This window comes from Zootermopsis nevadensis, unplaced genomic scaffold (assembly GCF_977971745.1).
Source record: "Zootermopsis nevadensis isolate Lab colony 2312 unplaced genomic scaffold, Znev_1.0 Znev_ptg000001l, whole genome shotgun sequence".
NCBI lineage: Eukaryota > Metazoa > Arthropoda > Insecta > Blattodea > Termopsidae > Zootermopsis > Zootermopsis nevadensis.
The window spans coordinates 21,208,441-21,221,134 of NW_028259133.1; the positions used below are offsets into that span (position 1 = coordinate 21,208,441).

The 12,694-nt window shown below is 36.2% G+C and overlaps 2 protein-coding genes and 1 long non-coding RNA gene across 4 annotated transcripts; 1 reads left to right on the plus strand and 2 right to left on the minus strand.

Annotated features, from left to right (window-relative positions):
* Nucleotides 1–50: 50 nt before the first annotated feature.
* LOC110833653 (uncharacterized) lies at nt 51–6,276 on the plus strand. Its single transcript, XR_002544267.2, has 2 exons — nt 51–168; nt 5,368–6,276. It is a non-coding gene; the product is annotated as an uncharacterized LOC110833653 (long non-coding RNA).
* Nucleotides 1,127–3,155, minus strand: LOC110833645 (uncharacterized). The gene is made up of 2 exons (XM_022071960.2): nt 1,832–3,155; nt 1,127–1,492 (listed from the first exon to the last, which is right to left on the minus strand). The coding sequence occupies exons 1-2, from the start codon at nt 2,747–2,749 to the stop codon at nt 1,424–1,426; spliced, it is 987 nt and encodes a 328-aa protein (XP_021927652.1). The 5' UTR covers nt 2,750–3,155; the 3' UTR covers nt 1,127–1,423.
* On the minus strand, nt 3,292–12,516 carry LOC110833627 (uncharacterized). Of its 2 annotated transcripts, XM_022071928.2 has the most exons (9): nt 12,084–12,514; nt 11,365–11,510; nt 10,983–11,284; nt 9,580–9,976; nt 8,706–8,753; nt 8,195–8,377; nt 6,984–7,078; nt 5,358–5,533; nt 3,292–5,160 (listed from the first exon to the last, which is right to left on the minus strand). In XM_022071928.2, exons 1-9 carry the CDS (start codon nt 12,332–12,334, stop codon nt 5,115–5,117), a joined length of 1,644 nt encoding a protein of 547 aa, XP_021927620.2. In that variant the 5' UTR covers nt 12,335–12,514; the 3' UTR covers nt 3,292–5,114. The 2 variants fall into 2 exon arrangements, with proteins under 2 accessions (XP_021927620.2, XP_021927629.2); XM_022071937.2 differs by lacking the exon at nt 6,984–7,078 and having other exon boundaries at nt 12,084–12,516.
* Nucleotides 12,517–12,694: the final 178 nt, after the last annotated feature.

Here is a 12,694-nt window from a genome sequence, read left to right on the forward strand (position 1 = left end):
CTTTCCCATTCCCCAACATTAATTTTTTGAAGTTGGTACTGATCATTACATACTATATGTACTAAAAGTTGAGGAGCGCACAGTGTTCTGCTAAACCAGAGCATGCCACGATTTCATCCGGAGCCATGATTTGTTACCACTTCCTGTTAACGTCACCGTAATACCAACGTAAGCATTTAACTTGTGATTAATCTCTTGACTAACATTATCCTAAATTAATTCCTTACGAATATCAATCTTTGTAGTCGAATTCTATTTTCATAAATATACCGATAGGAACATACGATGCAACCAGGTTTTGTAAAGTGTAAATGTATAAGTATGCTTGCATTTGCAATGCCCCCCACAAATGATCACGGCTTGATGACCCCTCGCTTCCAAAGAATGAACTCGGCACATGGGTGTATTGTGTTCCATTTATACTGCTATAAAGAGTCCAAAATATGTTTCTAAAAATATACAAAGGACAATATTCTAAATACGATTTTAGAATAGGGAAGCAATATGCCCGGGTATTTTTGCTAAAGTTCCAATGACCTGAGAAAGATACTCGAGATCGGATATACATCCAGGTGACCCTAGTATTAATACATCCTATTGCGGATATTAGCTGGATTAAACTAGTTTTGAGTGGGATAAAATTGCTATCTGATCTGAAATGTGAATTGGGTATAAACTCCCAGATATGAAATGGTAATTCACATTTGTTGTCCTTTAGAAGTTCACAGAAAGAACACTGGAAAGGTTCAGGTAGGAATTTTTCATTAATAGGGTTTGTAGTAATAATATATCAAGCAAAGCTGGCTCAGTATATGTCATGTAGGTGCTTGGGGGGAGAGAAGATATAGCTCCGACTCATTCTTGACCACAGCACTACATGCCCTGGCCACGCTTTATCCCTGAGGAAGGACCCCAGTACCCATTGGATAGGAGGCTGGGTGGGCCAAAGAGGCTAGAGGAAAAAATCTTCTGCCTCTGTCTGGGATCTAACCCAGGTTATCCAATCACTATACTGACTGAGCTACATCAGCTTTTGTAGTAATAATATGAAAATTAAATAATAAACTTTTCCTACCTGTTGGGATGCAAGTCTTCCTGTTTTGAAGACTGAAAGCTACACACAATCTTGAAGAAATACATTTTATAATATAATAAAAATATACACTGTTGGTCCACCTACACTTGGCTTCTAGAAACATTTCCTGTGATTCTTAAAGATAATTTAACAACCAACATAAAACACATCGTGTTCATCGAGTGTACATTCTATCTAAAGGATATGAAAATTTTTTTATGAAAGTGTAATACAATTCATCTCACTTCACTATAAACTGATACTTATTTTGTCCAACACATCAAACAAAATCATATCAAAATATAGATGACAACTCTTACATCTGGTTTCTCTTATACCAATCCTGCATCATCTTTGCATAGTACTAGCTGTTATATTTGCTGATGGCTTTGCTTGTTTTATTTTCTTCAACAAAATCTGTAAGAAATAGATAAATAAATAATAATTACTCCACTAGATATGCAAATGTGTCAGTAACTCAAGAAACCATTGAAATTTATTATACTTTTCTTTATTATCTACAGACATGCTGGGATAATAGCAACAAATAGGTCATTACTATTTCTGAATCCTTGCCATACTGAATGTAGGAGTCAAGCAGTCATTCCTCTGCAAAATGAGGGCGTGCCATACTACTGCGACAAGGAGGCCACTTAAAAAGGTTGACATGTATTCAGCTGAATACATTTCTATTTCTATAAAATTATAATTAAAATGTTGCAATTGACTTTAGACATAAACACTAAGAGTACTTACCATATTATCATGATCAATTTTTGCTTGCTGTTTCTTCCTGTTTATTGCTGAACTTGACAACCTGGGTTGACTTACGATCGCAGACGGTTGTTTAGGACGTTGTTTGCTAAGAACTTTAAGTTTTGCATCAAGTATCTCATTTTCTCTTTTAATTTTCCAGTACTGCTCATTGGAAAATGACATGTTTTTCCTTCCTGATCTGTTTTTATGCTCAGTGGATAAAATGTTTGATGCTACTGATTTTCTCTTCTGCCTGTCAAAATAATGCAATGCATCCGTAAGCAATTTCATTGATGTTCCCGCATAGCCTTCAGCACATTTCTGGTGCTTTTTCTCTGAATTCTTACGAGACTTGTCTGATAAATGATCTGTGGTTTCACGTTTGGACATCGAAGAGCATCCACTAGAGGAACGTGTGGTAACATCAGTTATTTCAGAGGTGGTATCAGTGCTCAGAGAACGGAAATCGGGCGAAAGTGATTCCACTTTACTAATAACATCATGATCATCACCGCCTTTATCTTTGCTTTCATCATAGGCTATACAGTTCATTAGCTCACTTAGGTTCAAGTGTTTTTCTTTTGAACTTGTAACTTCTTTCATTAAAATACATTTATCAGTGTCCTCCGAAATATCTGCGGAGAAATCTACTGAACCAAGCTGTACAGATTGTTTTTCATCTTTGCCATTTTTCTGTTCAACATTGAACACATGCAGCTTTATAATTTTTCCATTCTTGGACTCTTCCTGTTTATCATCACATTTATTGTCATTAGGTTTTCCAATAGTAGAAGGACCATCACCAGTATCAAAGAAATTAAAATCAATGTCCTCACATAATTCATTATCAGCCGTAATCACATAACTGTTGGCAGCATTTATAAATGTATGTGAACCAATGGTGCTTGACATTCTCATTCACAATTATTTATTTTAGCAGAATGCTCTGCACAATTATCTTGGAGACAGAAACAATTTACATTTACAAAATATGACCATTAACACATCACGTAGATGTAAAATTCATTGTTTTTATAATAAACATGCATTTCAAACTTACTTGTATTTGTTGCTAGGCCACAGAAGTTTATTTCAACTCCCCACATCCACAGCCTTCTTTACAAACATTGTAAATGTAATGCTTTTCATTCCTAAGCTGATGGGCTGTTCCCTGCTCTACATGATATTGATTTAATAGAAGGTCACCCCCCCCCCCCCTCCTGTCTACAGAGCAGGTGCTACCTGTTTTGTTAAAAAATTAATCAATTTCTTATGGAAGACTATGACCCAGAAAGAGTCAATGAATATTCTAAACCCTTAAACCCACTTACAGTTTCTCAGAAAGAAGTATAACAGAACAAACTGTAATCTACATTAAAAAAATTCAGTTGATTGGCAAGACAGACTGGTATAGGAATTTTACAAATAGTGTTTGGGAGTCATATTTACAAATTATAGACTTTAATAAAAAATGTATTTAAATTATTCAATTACTTTACATTAACTTTGTGTTTCACAGTATTTACAGGCAAATTCCCAACACTGTGTAATATAAAAGGGTCACAGAAATGGTTAACATATGTACAAAGATGATGGAAGGGGGGGGAGGGGGGGAAGCTGTTAACAATAAACAGTGCCTACAATACAGCATTTTTAATCAGTTGAAATAATAATTTGCTGCACCCAGGATTTCAGTGTTAAAGATGAACATATATGAAATTCAAGAACACATTTCACAAAATTTTGCTTCACCTTGCAAAGTGTATAATCCAGTTTTAAATGAAATTAATCACAATACTGAATCCAAATTCCTTTCAAATGATGTCTTCGGCAAAATAATTTTTATGAGTTAACAATTATTAAAATCACTAATATTTCCCGCATTTTACATGTAGTTCACTACAATGAAATTGGACGAAACCTCTCTTTATTAATGGACAGTACGTCATAGCAGACAGCATACATATATATCCTCAAACTTGTTCACTTATATTTATATACACATATAAAAAATTGGGTTACTAACCAATCTAAAATATGTTATTATATAACTAAGCACCAGAACCACCGTGACGTAACGGTTCTATCACAAAGGTAAAGGATTAACTGATCTATTAAAGTTATAAATAAAGATGAAGTAGAAATGCATCTAAAATCAATTCTCATGGCATCAGGTTGGGATTAATGTACAAATCCCTTGTTACGTTAATTTCTGTCGAAGGCTCTCTGTAGGGGGTAGCGCAGAAACAAGATATACTCGGTGGTAGTTACCACTCCTCTTCTGTATCTTCAAGAGGTAGAGTCCTTGTTGAAAGATTCATATTTACTCATCTTTTGTATAATGCGTTAAGACGCAAGAAGAGCGAGCCAGATCACTGATCTGATTTATCATAATATCAGCATTTAATTGAAAACGGTCTTCTCCAATATTTTCACAGCCATTCTTTAACATATCTTACATCAAGAGACTCACATTTATGACACTTACAAGCAGAAAAAGTGTGAAAATATACCATTTTGAAATCACAAATCATGTCACAAAATTAAAATTTAAATAAGACACACAATTAAGGTATACAAATTAAACAATAACTTTTACATGCAGTGCAGCCAGACACCAACAAGTGGCGCATATTTCTTGGCTTATAACACTTCTGGCATTCCAACAGCTTGTACCATCTTTGGACACAACAGTCAAAGAATTATGTCAATAATATTAACATATCAGTTTCTGAGACGGGAAAAAAAATCAGTATGGCTTTTACGACACTAAAGTTAAAAACTCAGTATGTCCATACTTTCAGAAATACACGAAACAAATTTATTAGTACATATGGAAACTAATGCCTACTGTCGAGTGTTTATTTTGTTATTACTCAAAAAGAAATGCACCTAAATTTTTGGATCAATACTGTATGTAGACAACCATCAACCTATACAAAAAGGAAATGATGCTAAAAGAAGATTATGTGTGTGGATTTGAAACACAAATTCTTTTAAACAGTCCTTTTTTTACCAAAACCAGAATACAGAGATTTCCTGCTTTGGATATATATATAAATAAAGCTCAACGTTAAACACCGCCATATTCCCATATCAAAATACCCTTAAAATGTTCATTTCACTGTCTTTTACTATGACGATATCCTTATTTGTCCCTTAATTATATTTAAAATTAGTTTATTGTTACAGTAAATAGCAATCAGTTGGCACTATGGCTAGCAGTTTCAGAGAAGATATGTTGGTAGGCACTGTGGTGTAAGGAGTCAAAATGGGAGCAAATTCAATAGCAGCCATCCATCCAGTTCATCTTGCCAGGTGCTGCCATCCTGTATATTTAAGAATATGATGTGATGATAGTAAAAAAAAATTTAAAATCTTTAATTTGAATACTGTTGCATAACAAACCTTAACTACAAATTATACACAAACTGGAAACTGAACAAAGTTTCAAATTCACCGAATATTTTATACGTGCATACTTTGTATGTTTCATCATAGAATTCAAAATACATCGTATTTTCACCTTATTCTAGGTGGAGGGATTCTAGATGCTGGCCGTGGAATGCTACTGCCTCTTCCTTGCGATACTACTCTGGTCGCTCCTGTATTGCCGCCTCGTGACCTCACGACCGGCGGCCTCAGTCCTGACATGCCTCGACCGTGTCCTCCCCGAGCTGATTCCGCAGGCTTCCCTACAGTCTAGATGCACAAAGTGCCATGTCAGAAAGTGTAAGATGATACGCACATGAAGAAAGATATCTTTTTTGAGCATATTTTTATAAACATTCTAGTGAAGTGATTCAAATGTCCTGTCCTTATTGCAAATGATGCTGTAATACCACACCATGTCTTCTCCCTAAACTCAACACAAATTCAATTAAAATATTAATGGTCTAAATGCATTGGTAAAGCAATAACAAAAGAAAACAGATGCTTGTTTTACTTTTGTACAAAATATACTCTTACAGGCTGTTGTCAGTGATGTAAATCTCTGTAATATAATCAGTCATCCTTAGAATTCAAACTTTAAACTCCAGACAAGATTAATTACATGAGAAATTGCATCATTTCATTCACAGTAAAAATTCACTTTTCTTTACATGCTTCCTGATACAGTAGGATTTTATGGTTGAACAACATGCTTTCTATTTATTATACAAGTTACAGTAAGCATTATTCATTACTAAATTATGGGTTTGGGCTCATACCTACAGATTTTAAGAACTGAGGTGTGATAAACATTTTTTTTTTTTTTTTTTTTTACAAATCTGAGTAAATGTAGTAAACTTGCCGAACATCGAATTTTTAAATTAGAAGTACAAGAGCAAAGAAGATAATTTCATCCTAATTTAGTTATCTGAACAATTTTTGTTTAACAAAAGTAATTTCAGCTCATAAAGTGTAATCCAAATATATTAAATTACAAGACTGGATGGAACTGACATTTATTTATATGTAACCATGTTTTTAATTGTCACATCAGTGTCCTACCTGGTGTTGTAGAAATAAATAGTTTATGAAGAGAAACAAAAGAATCCCACATATAAATATGGCAAACACACACATTGAACAGGGTTGACTTACGTACTACAAGAGCTTTTCAATAATTTTGCCAATCGAGTCCAATTTCATCTGGTGATCTGATACAAAAATACTTTCATGGTTGTAAGATCTGAGGTTCTCACAGCGGTGAGTATGAAGATTTCTGTCTTCTGGATTGTTGCGCTGTGTAGTCTGGTCGATGTTAACCAACGTTTCAGAGGTCATACTGCCTCCGTCATGAGGGTGATGAAACGTTGGTTAACATCGACCAGACTACACAGCGCAACAATCCAGAAGACGGAAATATCCACTTTCATGGTTAATCTCATCTCAGAAATTCTGGCTCCTAAGAGGTATTTAACGATATCGCTAGTTAAAAGAAAGTCAGTCCACTGTTAACAGTATGCTCAAGAAAGTGCGACACACAAATTTATTCTGTATGTCTTCTTATAGCATATAACTGACAATTATGGCGTTCCGAATAACAATAAATATGCCATACTTCAACAGCATTAATTACATGTCCAATTACACAATGAAATAAAAAATTACACTTTTACTAAACAGCGGGGGGGGGGGGGGGGGCAGAAGTATTAATACCTCATACCTGTGATTTAGGTATCTCCTGTCTCTCCGCAGGGAACATTTTCAATTCCCTCCTCGGCAAACGAACTACTGCATTACAAGGAACACTTTCTGGAACTGAACAAATAACACATGCTATGATGGAAGGGAACGACACGTTACTACAGAGCTGCCTGCACGTGGCGTGAGCAACAAATGGACACATTTCTGTACAAACAAAGGCTAATGGTAATATTCTGTTTGTCGTTTCAAACTGACAAAAAGCTTCTACGGGCTTAGCCACAAATGGAAGTATTTTCAAGTACATGTTACGAGTGTTGTGCAAGTAATTCTTGCGTTTAAACAAGACCATGTGCATGCATGTACACTTGAATCTGCACACACCATTCAAATCACAGACTAAAAACTTTCAGTTTTAAAACAATTTTTACACTCCAGTTAGGCAAGCTGCAACACAGGCTCACAACAAAAACCAAGAACCAACCTTGGAAATATTGAGGGGGAAGAGGGGAAGTGGTACGGAAACGATGGATAAGAATTGTGAATGATAGGACAGAATGGAAAAAAACTCGTCGAACAAGCTAAGACCCACATAGGGTTATAACGCTACAAGAATAAGAAGAATGGAGGTGGCACAACATAATATCTAATTAGGTACAACATGCATGAGGCTCGGGATGTCACATGTGCCACATTCCAGCTGCTTTCATCTGCCAATCTCTCGATACATTTAATGTTAAGAATCTCTAAACATATGAGCCCAATCCACAAAAATATAAATATATCTCTAGAACGGCACAGTTAAATGCACTCATATCTTGATGGAAGACTACCGGGTTACAGGATGCGTCAGGTGGCCGAACGGCGAATAAACCTTAATCTCTCCAAAAGACAACGGGTGCGTAAAGAGAAGCTTTCGTATCAAGTGAAGTTGATGAAAGAATCTCAGGTTACGAGCCACTCGCTCTCACTTAAAAGTGAGCAAAAAAGGTCAGAAGTGAGAGAACCAGAAAATTGTTCATAATTCAGTGCAGCACTTGTAATGGGGAAGGGGGGGGGTAAACAATCACACATTTTGACTGATGAAAGACTGGAAGAGGCAACACATATTCAACCCTCTGACAGCGACTTTAGTAAACCCCGCTGACTGCCATACGTCATGCATGTCAGTAAGAGACGCTGCTGACATATGCAGTGTTTAAATTAACCCATCCATGCTTGCATGTCACTGACCATTTGTCAGTATCTGTGTGGATCCAAATGGACTGCTACCAGGACTGGATTTCAATGAACTGCGAGAACTTCTTGCGCGACCATCGGCTGAAGACGAATGGTCAGAATGGTCTGATTGATAACCGTGATTATAGTCCTTTGGTATCGGAGATGGCAAATCGTCTTGTATGCCAGGAACCAAACCTGAATGATACACAAACATAATAAAAAAGAGTGAGCACAGAACAATTCAATTTGCAGTAAAGAAACGTCGTAAACAAATCCGTTTTCATAAACACGTATTTTCGATGTCACCCTGAAATGTAAGCAAGGGATAAACTGAAGATAAATTTCAAAAACTTCTCATACTTCAGGTTTGCTTAATGTCACCCAGTTTCAAATTCATTATAACTGCATCGGCCTGCACCGAAACAACTCACAATTTAAAACTGATTTCTGTTTTGGCTCATCACCAATTTCATACATGGTCTACGGCACAGCTGAGTGTATTTTTAAACAACAGCTGACTCACCTTCTCTCTTGAGGTTGTGTTTTGGCGTTGACACCACCTGCTTTAAACCTGAAATAAACAGTTTACGTAAGAATTGGTAATAACCTACGACCACAAAATTACCTAAGACCACGTTCACACAAATTTCATTTGCGTGACCATGGATTTTGTATTAATGTCTTGCACGCGACAAAAAATACTTACACAAACAAAGTAAAGGTGTTAAATAATGTTTTTGGCCCAGTTCCATATATATATATATATATATATATGTAGAAACTGACTGATAAAAATTATACAAAAAGGTACATCACTAATTTGTAAATCATGAACTTACAATTCCTTTCAGCATCTGTTCCGATTAAATAATTTAAAGGCAGTAGATAGAACGGTGAAGCTGAACCTCCTTGGTTCATGCTCTACATTCTCAATGCGATAAATAACATCTGAAACTTCCGAACATACTAAATATTCAAAGTGGCAAACAGTTCAAAAGCGGTATGAAACTTTAATCCGTCTCTAATTTTTCTCCAGGCTAGGCGTTCAGAACTGCTGTGGAAAATCTAATTCGGTACGGCAGAGTCCTTCTTGAAAAGTTGAGAGTACCGTTGCATAAATGCACTGACACGGACTGATTTCCGTACCAGATAACTTACCTGTACCTCTGATCTATGAATTTCACAAACAGCATAGACATTTAAAGTATCGAGCATACAATACTTCGTTTGAATGACCACCCACACCTCCATTACAATGAAAATAATGAAGACGGGTGAAATTAAAAGAAAACTGACAAAAAGATATGTGGGCAGAAACGTATCAAGATTATTAATTATTGTTTGCCTGTTAAAAAAATAAACAGATATTCCACATCATGAAATATCAGAATCCTTACTTTCTTCCTGGAGACGCGCAATATTCTGGACGTCACCGACATTCATGAGCCGGTTACTGGAGGAAAAGCTGCTGTCTGAAGCACTGCTCATCTGATCATCATCACCCCCACTGTCACAAGACATTGCGCGTCCACTGCGATTACTGCTACTGCTACTGCCATCTTGAATCGAAAACGTGCAGTTCAGTCCCAATGGCGTTATGCTTCTCGATCTAGGTGCCAACTGAAATGTCGTGTTCATATCGGCAGACTTTTGACGATTCATCGGGCACGGATCTGATACTTTTAGGAAGGTTGCATTTAAATCTGGCTCTGATAATTTTTGGTAAGTTGTATGCATCTCATCAGGATCAGATGCAGTCTTTTGAGATGCGTTGTTTTGCGGCTCAGGTGTTAACTACAAAAAGAAATTACATAAATCAGAGTTCAAACATCAGTTTACACTTGCACAGTTATAATCCAGGATTAATAACATGGATGGCTTGATGCTGATGTGGCATATCTACAGCGTTAAAATACATTTTCATATTCATGTCCCTCATAGTAGCCTACAGAATTCATGGGTTCATTACCACGTTCATAAGAGTCCAGAACTTCTCCCTATCATGACCTATCTGAAACTTGTCCATACCCTCACATTCCATTTCTCAAAATTCATGTTTGTCTATCCTCTCATCTAGGTCTGTCTTCAAACTGGTCTTTTCTCTTCAGGTTTTCTGACTAAATGTTCTATTCCTCACCTGTCATACATGCTACCCACCCATCTTCCTTGATTTTATCATGCTATTATTTGATTATTCTTCTTCTTCCATGGCGCAACAGCTCAAAGTCGAGCCTTGGCCTCCTCCCATGTGGGAGGTTTCTTTGTCTATGAAGCATGCATTTATGAGTAGTGAGTGACAAACCCACTGCCTCTGCAAAATTTCTACTCAATCCTGATTTTTGCCTGCTAGAGCCATCTAGTAACGAATCAGGAGAGACTTGGGTGAGAAATGGCCGCTAAATTTTGTTTATAAAACATCTCGTTCATGCTCGTTAAATTCTTTTACATGCTGTAAATCTGCGACAAGGGACGGTCGGCTTTACTTCTCCTCCGAAGGAAGTTGTGCTACGGATTTTTATCACCCTTAAAAATCCATCGACCTCGGCCGGGTTTGAACCCACAAACCTTAAGTCCGGTGGTGAGAACAATAACCACTAGTCCACCAAACTATTATTTGATAAAAATTACAAATCATGAAGCTGGTCATTATATAATTTCTCTATTATCCTGTTACTTCCTGTCTCTTAAGGCTAAGCATTCACCTCAGTGTCATGTTCTGAAACACCTTCAGCCTATGTAAGGTTTTATTATCTTTCTGCACACAAACAAAATGGGCAAATTAATATTTTTGCTATCTTACATTCAAATGAGGTTCTGATGAAATTTTCTGGAACACCGTGTTGAACTCCAGTGCATCATTTGAATGGAAATTGACATTACGAAGCAACGATTCAGATGCCAAAGATCCAAATGTACTGTTGAGTGTGAGACTGACATCATCGATGTCATCTATATTTTGAATCTGTGGAGTCCTCCATGGTGACAACATTCTCCTCCTATTTTCATACATTGGCGATTCCACCATTGTTTCTAAACTGGGACGGCCCATCCGCTTTTTTGACCTTGTAAACGTTCGTGTGTCTATGCTGTGTCGTCTTAGTCCTGAAAAGTTAGGCACTCATTAGAAAGTCAAAAAACAAAAAAACATTTTAAAAAATGAATAAAAATAATTAATGTTATACCTTGTTCTATTTCTTCTAATTCTTGGATAAGCTTCCTTCTCATTAGCTGGAACTCATAGTCGTTGTTATTATCTACATCATGTCGCAGCCACTCTTGTAAATTATTGGAAACATTGCTGGATAAACTATTTGATGAAACATAAAGCCTACAACCATAAGTAACAGCTTTAGTAAGTGTTAACATAATGGATATAATTATTACAAATCAGTCCTGTGCTCATGATCTAAAATTCTCAATAAATGATTAAAAATAATAAATATTTGCCAATCTGAATTGGGGAACATGAATGTATCAAATAAGAGAGATGAACAACTGCTAATTATCTGCTTGTTCGTGACAAGTAGAAGATTTATGATGACAAGCAGAATAACTGTCTATGAGGTACATTAATTTCAGCAAAGACAAAAACGTTCTGTAGAGTTGTTACAAAATTTCTTGCCACTCAAATACTGCTACATTGTCCAACTATTTATTAACAAAAAACGTGGGTTCTAATACAATCCAGATTCAACAGCACTTTACACAATTTACATTAAAGAATTATACCATAACCTATTTTATTCAACTTTCCTTCTTTCCCTTTACATTTAAAACACACAGTACATCACATCACATTCTTTCTTTGACAACACTGAGTAAATGTTATTTTTATGAGGTAGGTAGTGTACAAAGTATCCTGGTCGCTGGAACCTAAAAATTCGTTTTAACTACGACTTACCACCTTTCCTCATCCAAGAAGTCTTCACTGTTTATGATTATGATATCATGTTCATCCTCTGCTTGATACTGGAGATCCGTATGCACGATATAGTTCTCATTTGAAACACATGATAATACTTTATTTCCCAATAATCCATTCCTAGTATGCTGTGATCGTAGCTGTTCATTCTGAAATTCCAGTTTCCTAACTTTATCCTGTAGTTTCCGTACTTCATCGCGAGGATCTAAGATGTCAGCCTTATTTTCCATTATAATGAATGCCTGTACACTGCTTATACACTGGCAAACATAAAATGTTATGAAAACCCATACACAATCATTCACACACGTCTTCTTTTTCGCATTTCCCAACCATTTTGATAACTCGACAGTATCAAATACCAAAGAGTGTTTACGAACACAGTGTGACAATTCGACTTTCCCATCGAGAGTCCAATCACGTGTTTCATACCAACATACAAGAAACAAACGTTTTTCATCATTATCATCTTGGACTAGATCATGGGTTCACAACTTTTCCCACGACCAGGACTACATTCAATCTTGCAATTTCGAAGGCCCCAAGGTTATAAATGGTAAAGATGTCTTGAAATTTAATGACAGTTTATT

Coding starts and splice junctions, on each gene's coding strand:
- LOC110833645 (XM_022071960.2), bottom strand. CDS start 2,749: ATGAGAATGTCAAGCACCATTGGTTCACATACATTTATAAATGCTGCC. Junction 1,493..1,831: donor AAATTGATCATGATAATATG/GTAAGTACTCTT, acceptor TATTTCTTACAG/ATTTTGTTGAAGAAAATAAA.
- LOC110833627 (XM_022071928.2), bottom strand. CDS start 12,334: ATGGAAAATAAGGCTGACATCTTAGATCCTCGCGATGAAGTACGGAAA. Junction 8,754..9,579: donor TGCGCGTCTCCAGGAAGAAA/GTAAGGATTCTG, acceptor TGTTTATTTCAG/GTTTAAAGCAGGTGGTGTCA. Junction 7,079..8,194: donor CACACAGATACTGACAAATG/GTCAGTGACATG, acceptor TTATTTGTTCAG/TTCCAGAAAGTGTTCCTTGT.